General features: G+C 40.8%; 1 protein-coding gene across 2 annotated transcripts; it reads right to left on the reverse strand.

The window, feature by feature from the left end:
- Window positions 1-329: 329 nt before the first annotated feature.
- Window positions 330-5,648, reverse strand: LOC148033406 (uncharacterized protein At5g02240-like). 2 transcript variants are annotated; one of them, XR_015691307.1, is made up of 7 exons: window positions 5,295-5,648; window positions 3,823-4,094; window positions 1,774-1,810; window positions 1,591-1,688; window positions 1,446-1,507; window positions 859-1,026; window positions 330-761 (listed from the first exon to the last, which is right to left on the reverse strand). XR_015691307.1 is itself a non-coding variant. In XM_087681320.1 (7 exons), the coding sequence occupies exons 1-7, from the start codon at window positions 5,500-5,502 to the stop codon at window positions 642-644; spliced, it is 921 nt and encodes a 306-aa protein (XP_087537446.1). In that variant the 5' UTR covers window positions 5,503-5,641; the 3' UTR covers window positions 330-641. The 2 variants fall into 2 exon arrangements, 1 of the variants encoding a protein (XP_087537446.1); XM_087681320.1 differs by having other exon boundaries at window positions 859-982; window positions 5,295-5,641.
- Between the last annotated feature and the right edge of the window lie 6,678 nt (window positions 5,649-12,326).

The raw sequence follows: 12,326 nt of genomic DNA on the forward strand, positions 1-12,326 counted from the left end.
GTGCTCATGAAAAACTCTTTTTGTGAGCTGATACAAAATCCTTCAATTTAGAACTTTGAAGGTTTTTCCCAGACCTTTCGATGGAATTTCCCCAAACATATAATCACTCTATCGAATAGACCATCATAATCGATTTTGAAACCTTACGAGGTTTTTTGCCTGTCTGTACTATCTGTTTAGGACTAAACCTCGGGTTTTCGTGAATGCTACCTTTTAGAGACAAAGGACCTGCCCGATCGGAAATGGTTTTTGGGTATGACCACTTTCCTTTAAGTGTATCACTTAATATCTGAAATTGGTCTTATCAAAATCAATCCATGGGAATGAGCTTAGAATGAAATAAGGGATTATAAGTTTAGTATGATAGCCACAAAGCTGGCATTGTTCTCTTCTGTCAGCATGGGGCAAAAACAAATACCCATTTTAAGCAAGTAAAGGGTGAGTCGCTCATCCATGGATAAAAAGGTACTATACAGGGATACATAGTACAGGACTAGATGTTTGTGTAAGGGGCAAAACTGTTAAGAGCCTTTATATGCTCCTCTTCAGATGAAAAGAATACTTGGTATAATGTACCATCAAAGATACCGAATCAGCTCATAACAAAAATGAGAACATGGTGAAAAAAGGACAGTAATTCTCTAAAAAGTGGTGGTGATTTGACTGAAGAGCATCTTGAAATCTTTGGTGGGTGTTCCTTCACCCTCTGGTTTAGAAGCCAAATCAAAAGCCTTATTCTTGGCCGCATCAATGAGCAAAGCCTACAACAAACAGCACCAACCATTCACAGCCAAACACAGACAAAATACCCGAGTGCTTGGATCACGTTGACAACTGATTAAGGATCTCTATATTTACCTGAATGCAGACCTCTGCAACATCTGCACGGGCAATTGTTCTGGTATCTGTAGTTAGTAATTCATCATCCTTTCCCGTCAGAAGCTCCCTGATGCCACCTTCCCAGTCTCGCAAACCACCAGCTCTGCCACATTGATATGTTGGAGGATACCAAGGTCAGGCCATGAACTGGAACAGCACTCCAATCAAAAAAAGCAGTCTTTATGCAGAGCATTTCAGTCAATCATATGAGTTACCTAAGTGATCCAAAAAGCATATGGACACATAAACAAGAGCAGCAGTGAAACAAGTGGTCTAACCCACAAAATTATTTGTTGGTTTTTCAAATGAGCAATCACATGCAAATAAGATGAACCCCCCCCCACCCCCCAAAAAAAAAGAAGAAAAAAGAACCTATATTAGGGTATAACAAGTCATGTCGATAGCAGAGAAAGAGACACAATGTGATATTAGCTGACAAATACAGACAGAAGAGAAACTTTCCTAATAAGTGCTACAATATGTTCACACCTATGAATCTTCATGAGAGATGTAGATATACGGTGAGTCAAAGCAGACCAACAAGAATTTAGAAAGGCTTAAAGTACCTAATGATAGTATAGGGCACACCAGAATCTACAAGATATTGTTCTGCTTTCCGCTTCCAGACCTGGTTTCAAAACAATGTGAGAACAATTCAGCACAACAAAAGACAAATCCATCTCGACTGTCAAGGTCTAAAAAATTACTCACCAATATATTCCCATTGCCTAGGGAGTTCAAAGGGTTACTGACGTTCGTTCCCCCCATAGATCCTACTAAAACAATATGCTTCACTCCAACTTCTTTGGCTGCAATGACCAATTCAGATTTAGTAGAGCAAATACATAATCCTTGAGCAAAACAAATTTGAGCACAGAATAACTGAATGCCAACCTGCATCTATTTGACTCTTCTGTCCAATCCAATCAACCTGCATGAACAGGTCTCAGTATCATGATTTCCAAATGCTAGCTATAACTATGTAACAGGTTTGACCTAAAATAGTGTAGGCGGTTTTGCTTTTGAATGCCCTAATGAGTTTGAAGCTATGAATACAGCAAAGAGATAATTTAGAAACCAGGCTTGTATCATCTGTGGAATTTTGAGAATTACACAAGATACAGAAATAATAGTTGACTAGCAAGGAATCAGGTGAAATTGTTTGGTTAATCATACTAAAAAGCATGTACTTACACACCTTTTTTTTTTGTAAACACAATGTTCTGATTGGATCACTTACAAAGGGTGATCCTACCAGCGAGGTCAACACCTCACATGACTAATAACTCCATCTCCATGCTAGTAAGAATGTGAAGGCATGCCTAATCCTAGGCAGAGAGAGAGAGAGAGAGAGAGAGATGTCGCCTTGCTGGACAAGATTCAAAGGTGCAGCCACCAAGGCAAGGCTAAAATTCAAGGCTCCAGCCTAGGTAGAACCAGTAGATCCTGAGTTTCCATGCTGAAAAAGAACGACAATGACCACAACCTTCACCATGGTTGTAAAGAAATGCTTTAGCAGAGATCGAGAATTCAAAATGTACGACAAAAAACGTGAGAGCAGCAGGGCTCAAGAAGAACTCGGGATGATGAATGAATGAGCGAATGAATAGATACAATGGGCCTCAAACCTCTCTGTCTCAGGTGGACCTTAGATGAGGTGAGCTAGAGAATTGGAGACACTGATGACAACTCCAAGAGAGTGTCATACCTTGAACGGATCCCAAAACACAGCAGGCTGTCTCTGATGATGTTAGCATGTAGGTGGCAGCAGTATGAGTAACCAGCTGACTGAAAACGCAGATCAGCATAGATGAAGACGATGCCACCTGTCCCGAGAGAGCTGAAAACTCAAGGCGGCAGCGAAGTAGACTGCTGGGCAGCAAGCCACAGGTAATCAGCTACTCTTATCAACACTAGGATGAAAAGTGCAGGGCTGGGAATGAAATCAACAGCAGAAAATGTCTTCTCCACGACTAGGCAGCAGTTAATTGCCGAAAATGCAGGTATGACTGGTCATTAACAGTTGCAGATGTGCTCTACCAGGCAGGTGGTAGCTGGAAACTCTAAATGCAGGTAGGAGACGATAATGACCAACTGCTGGAGTGCTCAAATCAGGCAGTCAGCAGTTGTAAACAATTCACCCAGCAAGAGGATGACTGTAGGCAGCAAGGGCAACACTCCAATAGTTAAATGAAGCATTCAGCAACAAATGCATAGAATGCAAGGCCCAATGTATCTGGGTATGGCAACTGGAGTGCAAAACCCCATGTGCGGTAGAATGAGCATGATGCCTAGGGCACAAAGTAGCATGCATGGTACACCCACACTCACTCATGAGCTGACTAATCTGCTAACATGCCCACTCAACCTGCCAGCTCATCCAGGAGATGAGCTCTAACATTTGCTTCCATGAAATAGCTTATAGATTGTTTTGACCGTTTACATAAACCAAGTGGGATAGTCTTACACTTCAGTACTAGCTGTGACTACAAAAGGCTTGATATAGTGAGTACATTGGACAGTTTTGAGATGATAATCAAAATGAGATTGCAAATCATAGTGTTAATTTGCAAGGCATTCCCATCAGCACATCACATGTCTCCAAAGGTGCAACTAGAAAGCCAATCTTATCAGTGTATTTTGAATAGTCGTTTTCAGCTTGTCTAAGAATGGCCTTGTATCACTTTGTACCCCCTCAAAAGCAGCATCAGCACTCATTTTTGACCCAAAATAATTTATAGTACCTGACTTATGAGCCAGCTCTGCAGAGAGAACATTATGTGAGCCCCTATGTCAATAAGATAAAGATAATACACCTATGACCTTTTGCTGATTGAAATTTTTCTACATGCGCATATCAGTTGAAAATCTCAACTTGTATAGATGCAAACTAAGGAGCTTGCTTTCTTTTTCCCCTTTTTAGGTGTTTTACATGAACTACACCTGCTCAGGATATGCCCCATCTTCAAAAAAGAATTCTGGCCGGCCACCCTTGCTTGGATCAAAACCAGGCTTCATCTTTGGCACTGCACTAGTCAGAATGATTAAGGCATCAATGTCTGCAAAGGCTGGAATAAGGCTTTCTGGCTTGGTAATATCCCCAATAAACACATCCTCAGCACCACCAATTTCCTCCTTGCCTTCTTTCGTGCGTACTAGTCCTCTAGCTGCAAACTGGTCTGGCCTTTGCTTCAATTTTGTGTAAGCAATTCGACCTATAGAAGTGCAAATTTTCAGGCAGACAGAATGAATAAACTTTAGCATATAAGCTGACAGCCACAAGATACAAATTCTCACCTGAAACTCCAAATACATCAATAACCTTTATTATCCTTCACACACAGATTGTTGAGAAAACACACTACCAACTTGTATTAGCATTCATCAATTAACCTTCAAAGTCAAACTAAGACTTGAAAAAACTAAGAAGTAGTTCGTACAATTTAGGGTTCAGTCAATTCAGTGTTTCTAGTCTCAAGCAAGATAGAGTTAGGAGGATGTCAAGGGTAAGTAACTTCCTGGCCCGCTATGCCTCAAAAGGGTCACAGAATATGTCTTATATATAAATGGAATTTGTTAATCCAAAATGCCTGCAGTGTCAACTAACTTCAATATTTTCCAAGGAGCACTTCAAGAAGGGGACCACGGGCAACTTTAGCTCACTATGTACAGCACACTGCGTGACAAACCACTTTGCCTCTTTTATGATGTCAACTCTGCTCAGTTTCATCTATTCTGAGTTGTCTTTGCATGATATGCTCATGCCGAAAGCTGAGTCACTCATGCTCTTGCAAACATCAAAATGAGACATCCATTAGATGCTCAAACATCTTGAACCCACACTGTCCTACAGAGATGTTGACCTCATACTGTCCTGCCAATTTCTAGGTCAAGTTTATCGGTGCCCCAGCCACGGCTTAGGCCTCAGAATAGCAAAAATTATGGGGTTCATCATAACCTGTGCATTCCTGCAAACTCTGTAAATTACATCATGATTGGGACTTAGAGGATCTCAAGTTATGTCTCTTTTGGTTGCTGAATAAGGCAATTGAACCTGTAAGCTCAACAGAGTTGAAGTTTTGGATATGTGTTGGAATGTTGTGTCTGTGTTCTAGTGGTCTGTAGTTCAACGAGAAAGTTTGTGCAATCGCCTGCATTTTTGGACCAAGGGGTAGATGACTGCGCAAAACCTGTATTTCAATACTGACTATGTCACGATGTGCGGTGGCAAATGGAGTTTGGACAACCATGGTTTAGGTCAGATATATGACATATTAACTGGATACATCTATAATCGCCAGCCAATGGACCCTTAGATATACATGTGTTCGTTTAGACAAGTGGCTGTGCAAGCCAAAAACCCAAACTTCCATTAAAAAGCCCTAATGAAATGAACCAGTAAGAGGATGACTTGCCAGTTCTTCCACCGGCTCCTGTCACCAGAACAGTCTGAGTGCTTGCCACAATGGAGGAGGACACGCGGCTTCTTGTACGTTGGGAGTAGAGTAGCCAACTCTGCTTGGGAGAACAGAAAGAAGGAGACAGCCAGAAGGAGGAAGAGATGGCAGCACTGTTGCCGGTTGGGCGAGTTGGTGGTGCAGCAGATAATGACATTGAAGCCATTTTCCTTCCCCTTTTCTTTGGAGGGGCAGGTAGAAAGAATACTTTACTTTATACTCCAGCAACGATACTTTCTCCTCCGACAAGGTCTCTGGTTCAAAACCCGGAACCGGCCGGGAGCACCCGATGTGTCGTCACACCATCTTGTCCGTCGGGTTGAGCTACCCTCAAGTTAATAAGGTTCGGTTTCGCACCAATCACCTCAAATCTATACGTCCTTTGGTTTTCAAGCCACGTGATGTTAGTAACAAATAATCTCAAATCTACCTTTCTATTTGGGTTTTAAAGCCAAGTGATGTCGATCGCAAAGGAAGGTAATCCTTGCCACTCAAGAAAGATTACGTAATCACAAAGGCCAAAGCAACAAGGGAAGGTAATCCTTACTACTCCAGAAAGATTATGTAATCACAAGGGCCAAAGCAATGTGGTACGAAACAACGAGGTCGTCGATAATTTCTCTGGAACTTCCTTGTATAGAGGCTAATACCAAATTAAACTTTTAACATTGTCACTAGCCTTAACCATTGCAAAAACGGGATTAAAGTTTCCTTTTCATTTTGAAAAAGAGAGAATTGAATGCAATGGCTAGCCTTGATATTAGGAAAGGAATGCCAATGTAAGAACAAATATGTGATACAAAGGCAATATATGGAATGCTAGTATCAAAAGAGATCCATGATGGTATGTTGTGTAAGGAAGTTCAAAGGAACTACCTAGTATGATATGTGTGCAAGGAGCTTCTAATGTTACACAACTACTCCGTTTCCATACTTTTTCATTAGTAGTATGGACCAAGTAATCAATTGGACCAATTCTCACAAGTAACAATGTTACAAGCAACTACCCTCAAGCTCAAAATGTAAATGGTTTAAAGTTGTAGAGTTTTATGTGATTATGGAGCCAACAAACCCCGCATTCTTTCAAGGAGTATACTTCCATATAAAATATAAACTTTATATTGTGTATACTTGCTTTTACTCTTTTATAATTGGCCATTGGATAGAGCATCAAATTTGGAGGATTTTCACTTTTGCAACTTCTTAGCTTGAGATATGTTTCAAAAGATGTCAAAGGTTTTTACATTGTGTTTTTAGGTAGATTGACTACAAAACATCTAAGTCACATCCCAAATGTCTAGCTTAGGTAGTGCATTGAACACACACATGGAGAATGCGAACCCTTTGACTTTTTAGCAACTTTGCTTAAAGAGTCCCAAACTTGCAAACTATCTACTTTCAAGTTCTCATGCAAGGGAGATGTCTGCATACCTCTTTGGAAGAGAGTCAAGATATTGTCAAATAAATTGTCTTCATGATGGACTCATGCTACAAGGTAGCAACATGTAGGTACCTTTTATTATTTCTAGCACATGGGTTTTAAAGAACATGATGAAATGTAATAAAGTGCATTAATCATGTCACCAACTCACATTAATGATGTTTACCACATACCATGTCATAAATTAGCCCAACTAACATATAAACATCTCTTGATGGGGTTAGAACATCTACCACAAACATTCACATCCAATTTCCCATTTTAGGGAGCTAATGTATCCTCACTAGACCTAGTTACCATGAGAAGAAACCCGCAATAGTTCTATTCATCAACAATCCAATTATCTTATTGCCAAGTTGTATTGGTGCTCAATATTAACATATTGCTAGCATGTGTCAGTGTAAAGTTTCTATATTGATTGGGTCAATTATCTTATTTCAGCAGTTCTAGTTTGCTAGACACTAACACTTAGTTCATCACATCTCTCTCTCTCTCTCTCTCTCTCTCTCTCTCTCTCTCTCTCTCTCTCTCTCTCTCTCTCTCTCTCTCTCTCTCTCTCTCTCTCTCTCTCTCTCTCTCTCTCTCTCTCTCTCTCTCTCTCTCTCTCTCTCTCTCTCTCTCTCATGGACAATCAATAGACTGTACATGTATACAAGGTGAGTGCTTTAATTATGCAATGGATATTTTGGTCCCCCTCCTTGTGTTCATGTTTGATGAGGCACTAAGCAGAGGGCTTCCTAGATGAGTGGACCATGGAGACCATTGCACCTATCCACAATTTTGATAACTTCTACATCTAGGCAACTACAAGACCATTATGGTGGGGCACACATCACCAATATCTATGGAGCAATGATGGAGGCAAAGTTGACCCCCTATGTAGAGCGAGGATGGGAAGTATATTTAGATGGGGATTCTCTACACAAATCACATCTTCATCTTGAGTAGTATGATCAAGCAAGCAAAATCTAGGAAGAGGCTTACTACTACTCCATGGACATCCACAAAGCATTTGATGTAATCCCATGGGATAGATTATTACAAACTCTTCAAACACTTGGGATTCCATCAAATATGTTTTGGGACATCTATGCACTACTATATGAGAGGGTAATGGGTCAAGTCAAATGCCTAGGAGGGCTTTCAGACGTGATATTCCATTGTCAATGTGAATTGAGGGTTGTCCTCTCTCTCCTACACTTTTTGGATGCTCCACATCATTAGAATTGGACCACATCACACAAGGTGACAACAACAAGGTGGATATAACAAGTGCATTGGTCTTGATTATGCTTTATGCTAATGATATCATCATGGTCTCTGAGTCATAAGAGGGTCTACAATGGCATCTTCATGCTCCATATGGTATTTCACATAGAGGGGGTTGACTATTAATCTTAGGAAAAGCAAGATCCTAATCTTTCACACAATAGTCCCAATACAAAGGAGGTCTATTTTCACCCTAGCAGTAAGAGAAGTAGATGTACTAAACTCATATATATGTTTGGGGGTTACATTTACTACATCCATTGGAAGATTCACCATGCCATGTGTAGCTAGAGATTGGCTCACTCGAGGATATGCAACATTATCCACATTGGAGAGATAGTGCCACACATTTATATGAGCCCCTACACAAAGGTGGTTGTTTGACACATTGTTCACACCAGCCATGATGTATGGAGCACCTATTTGGACCCCTATTTTGGCTGCATCCATGGGGAATAGATTGAGAAACCATATATTATCGTGTTCTCATGATGATATGTAGTAAACCATCAGTACCACATGAGAGTATTAGAGCACAGTTTACAACTATTGAAAGAGAGAGACAAAGAGAAGGGTTGGAGCAACAGGGAGGAGCCGTATACTCTCCTCACATTTTCTTCATATTCCATAACCCATATAACTAAAGTGAATACAATACTCTAAGATCTACAGACCGTTCACACAGCCTAAAGTCACTGACTTATTTAATGTCCCACACCTGTTGATACAGCTGGGCATAGCTAAGACTCTGTCGGTCACACACACGAGCTTCAAGTCTCAACACTCCCCCTCAAGCTCAAGATAAAACTTGTACACCAAGTAGCTGTCAAAATCGGCTGAACTTATGTTTACCCAAAGACTTGGTAAAGATATCTACAACCTGTTCATCAGTCTTCACATGCATAAGGTCTTCTTTCCCTGCAAGAACCATCTCTCTGATAAAGTGGTAGTGTACCTCAATGTGTTTAGTCCTAGCATGATATACTGGATTCGTTGCCAAGAGTACACCACTAAGATTGTCGCATAACAAGGTCACTAGAGCATCCGCCTGTATGTCCAAATTAGCCATAAGCTTGAACAGCCATGCAATCTCACATGTTGCCAATGTAGCACCCCTGTACTTAGCCTCAGTACTAGACAATGCAACCATAGGTTGCTTCTTGCTACTCCAGCTGATCATTCCGTTTCCAAAGCCAAAAGCATAACCACTTGTAGATCTGCAATCATATGAGTATCCTACCCAATCTGCATATGTGCATCCAACTAGTGTCAAGGGCTTATCTTTCACACAAAACAGCCCATAATCTACAGTGGACTTAATATATCTCATAATCTGCCTAACAGCATCCAAATGTGGCTTTCTGGGCTTCTGCATGAACTGACTTATGAGCCCAACTGCATAACTCAAGTCGGCCTAGTGATAATCAAGTAGATCATACTACCAACCATCTGCCTATACATAGTCATATCATCAATTTCAACTCCAGTGTTAATGTCCAACTTGACATTTTGATCAAGGGGTGTATCCAATGGTTTACATTTAGCCATGCCATATTTCTTCAACATTTCCATGGCATAGTGTTTTTGCATTAGCCATAAACCATTCTCAATGTTGATCACCTCAATACCCAAGAAATACTTTAGTTTACCTAAGTCTTTAATGTCAAATTCAGATTTTAGCATCTGCGTTACATGTTGTATCCCCAAGTCATCATCGCGTGTGATTATCAAGTCATCAACATAGATGACCCACACTACCAAGCCTTTGTAAACAGACTGTAATCAGCCCTGCCAACAGTAAATCCCAAAGTCATCATCGCGTGTGATTATCAAGTCATCAACATAGATGACCCACACTACCAAGCCTTTGTAAACAGACTGTCTTTTTCGTAAACAGACTGTAATCAGCCCTACCAACAGTAAATCCCAAACTTTGCAGGTAATACTTGATGCTAGGCTCTTGGAGCCTGCTTCAGCCCATACAATGCCTTTTTCACCTTACATACATAATGTTGAAAATCAGGGTGTATATACCCTTCGGGCTAATCCATATAAACATCCTCTGCTAAATCACCATTGAGGAAAGCATTCTTCACATCCATTTTCTGCAATTTATAGCCTTTAGCAGTAGCCAATGCGATCATTGTTCTTATGGTTGCCATCTTGGCAACAGGTTTGAATGTTTCCTCATAGTCTAACCCATACTATTGAGCATATCCTTTAGCAACAAACCTAGCTTTGTACCTCTCTACACCACCATCTGACTTGCATTTAATCTTGTAAACCCATTTGTAGCCAATGGTCTTCTTTCCTTCTAGCAGTGGTACAAGATCCCATGTTCTATTTTCAACCAAGGCAAATATTTCGTCATCCATTTATAGCTGTGCACCAATTGTTATCCATCACTGCTTCAGCATATGTAGTAGGTTCTTTGACCTCCATCACTTTTGTCATGTAAGCATAATGCTTCGTAGAGTAACCACTGTAAGTCAGCCTATCCATAGGGTACATGACTCTCTGCGAGAGCGTCTAAGCTATGGTGCACTACTCGATTCCCCTCTCTCATGAGGCGGAATGTACATGTTCTGCCTAGTGCCAAGCGTATACACAGTCAGAATACCAAGCTCATTGTCTAGACTATCAGCTCAGTCATAGCCTAAATTCATCATGCCAAGTGTCATCATACTAGATGCATCCTCGAGGACTTTTTCTTTCCCTTTGCTGTCCATCACATCATATCTCCCCCTCATTGACATAGTGGTGTTAGTGGATGGTGAGCCAAAGCTCCGCAATCTCCCTCTCCATGGAGATACTGTCGTACCACTAGGGCCTATCAATGTAGTACTCTCCTGAGAATCAATTGTAGATACATGTGTAGAAGGCATATCTAATGGCACTACAGCCGGTGATGCATACCAAGAGGCCATCTCATCAAAGATGACATCTCTGCTCACTAATGTATCCCGAGTAGAGGGATCATAGCATTTGTATGCCTTCTTCTCCTGCGAATAACTAATAAAGATACACTTATGTGCTTTCGGATCTAGCTTCTTCCTCTTCTCATCAGGTATATGCACATAAGTAAGACCTCCAAATACTTTCATGTGACCGACATCAGGCTTGTAGCCATACAATTTCTCAAATGGTGTCATCTCCTGAATACCTACAGTGGGAGTCCTATTCAAGATATACATGGTTGTCATAACAACCTCAGCCCTATAATAAAGTGGCATACTCTTCTCATTCATCATTGCCCGAGTAGCTTCCATCAATACCCTGTTCTTCCGTTCAACTATCCCATTTTGCTGAGGAGTGTAGCTACAGGTAAGCTGCCTATGTATGCAATTTTCAGCCAAAAAACTCATTTGACACATACTCCCCACCACTGTCAGATCTCAAGCAAGAGATGTAGCAATCAAATTCCTTTTCAATTTGCTTTTTAAACTGCTAAAAAATAGAAAACACATTGTCCTTTATTTTCAAGATATAAACCCAAGTATAGCGACTATAATAATCAATAAATGTCACATAGTACTTGGAGCCTCACATGGATGCATTATGGGCTACTAGCCCCCACACATCAAAGTGAACTAACTACAATGGTCGCGTATTGTTTCTTACATGCCTGACAAATGGCAACCTCGACTGTTTACCAAACTGGCAAGCATTGCAGATATGACCAATATCTATATATTGAAACTTGGGTAAACCTGTCACAAGCTGTTTCTTATGCATCATTTGCAGCCACTAAAGATTAACATGTCCCACTCTCTTATGCCATATTTCCAAGTCTCTAACTGTGCCGCCAGAGCCATGGGCAAACTTTGTTGATTTCAGATGTGGCAAAGTGGCATCAAGAGTAAACATCTTGACATTCCCATGACCGTGAGCAATTAATTTGCAGCCATTACCAAACTCCTCAATGAAGCATCCATGCTTGGTAAATCTGACCTGCAAATTCTGCTCAATCATCTGACCCACAGACAATAGATTCTTAGTAATTGATGGGACATGCAGTATATCATGTAAGTTCTTCTTCCTGCCATCATGGATTATCAAAGGTACTTTGCCTTTATGTTCTATGTTATGCTACGTGTCATCCCCTGTCCATACATAGCCATTCTTCTTAGGCACCATATCTGTAAACCAATCACCATGAGGTGTCATAATGATTCGATGCCCCCAAATCAATGTACCAAACGGCATCCTCATGAGACTTCTTAGTAGCCCTGTCTTTCACATATGTCATGGCAAACAATCTATCCCCAGATGCATCTTCT

This window comes from Lygodium microphyllum, chromosome 7, assembly GCF_053477565.2.
Source record: "Lygodium microphyllum isolate KBCC chromosome 7, Lygodium_microphyllum_v1.1.10, whole genome shotgun sequence".
NCBI classification, from domain to species: Eukaryota; Viridiplantae; Streptophyta; class Polypodiopsida; order Schizaeales; family Lygodiaceae; genus Lygodium; species Lygodium microphyllum.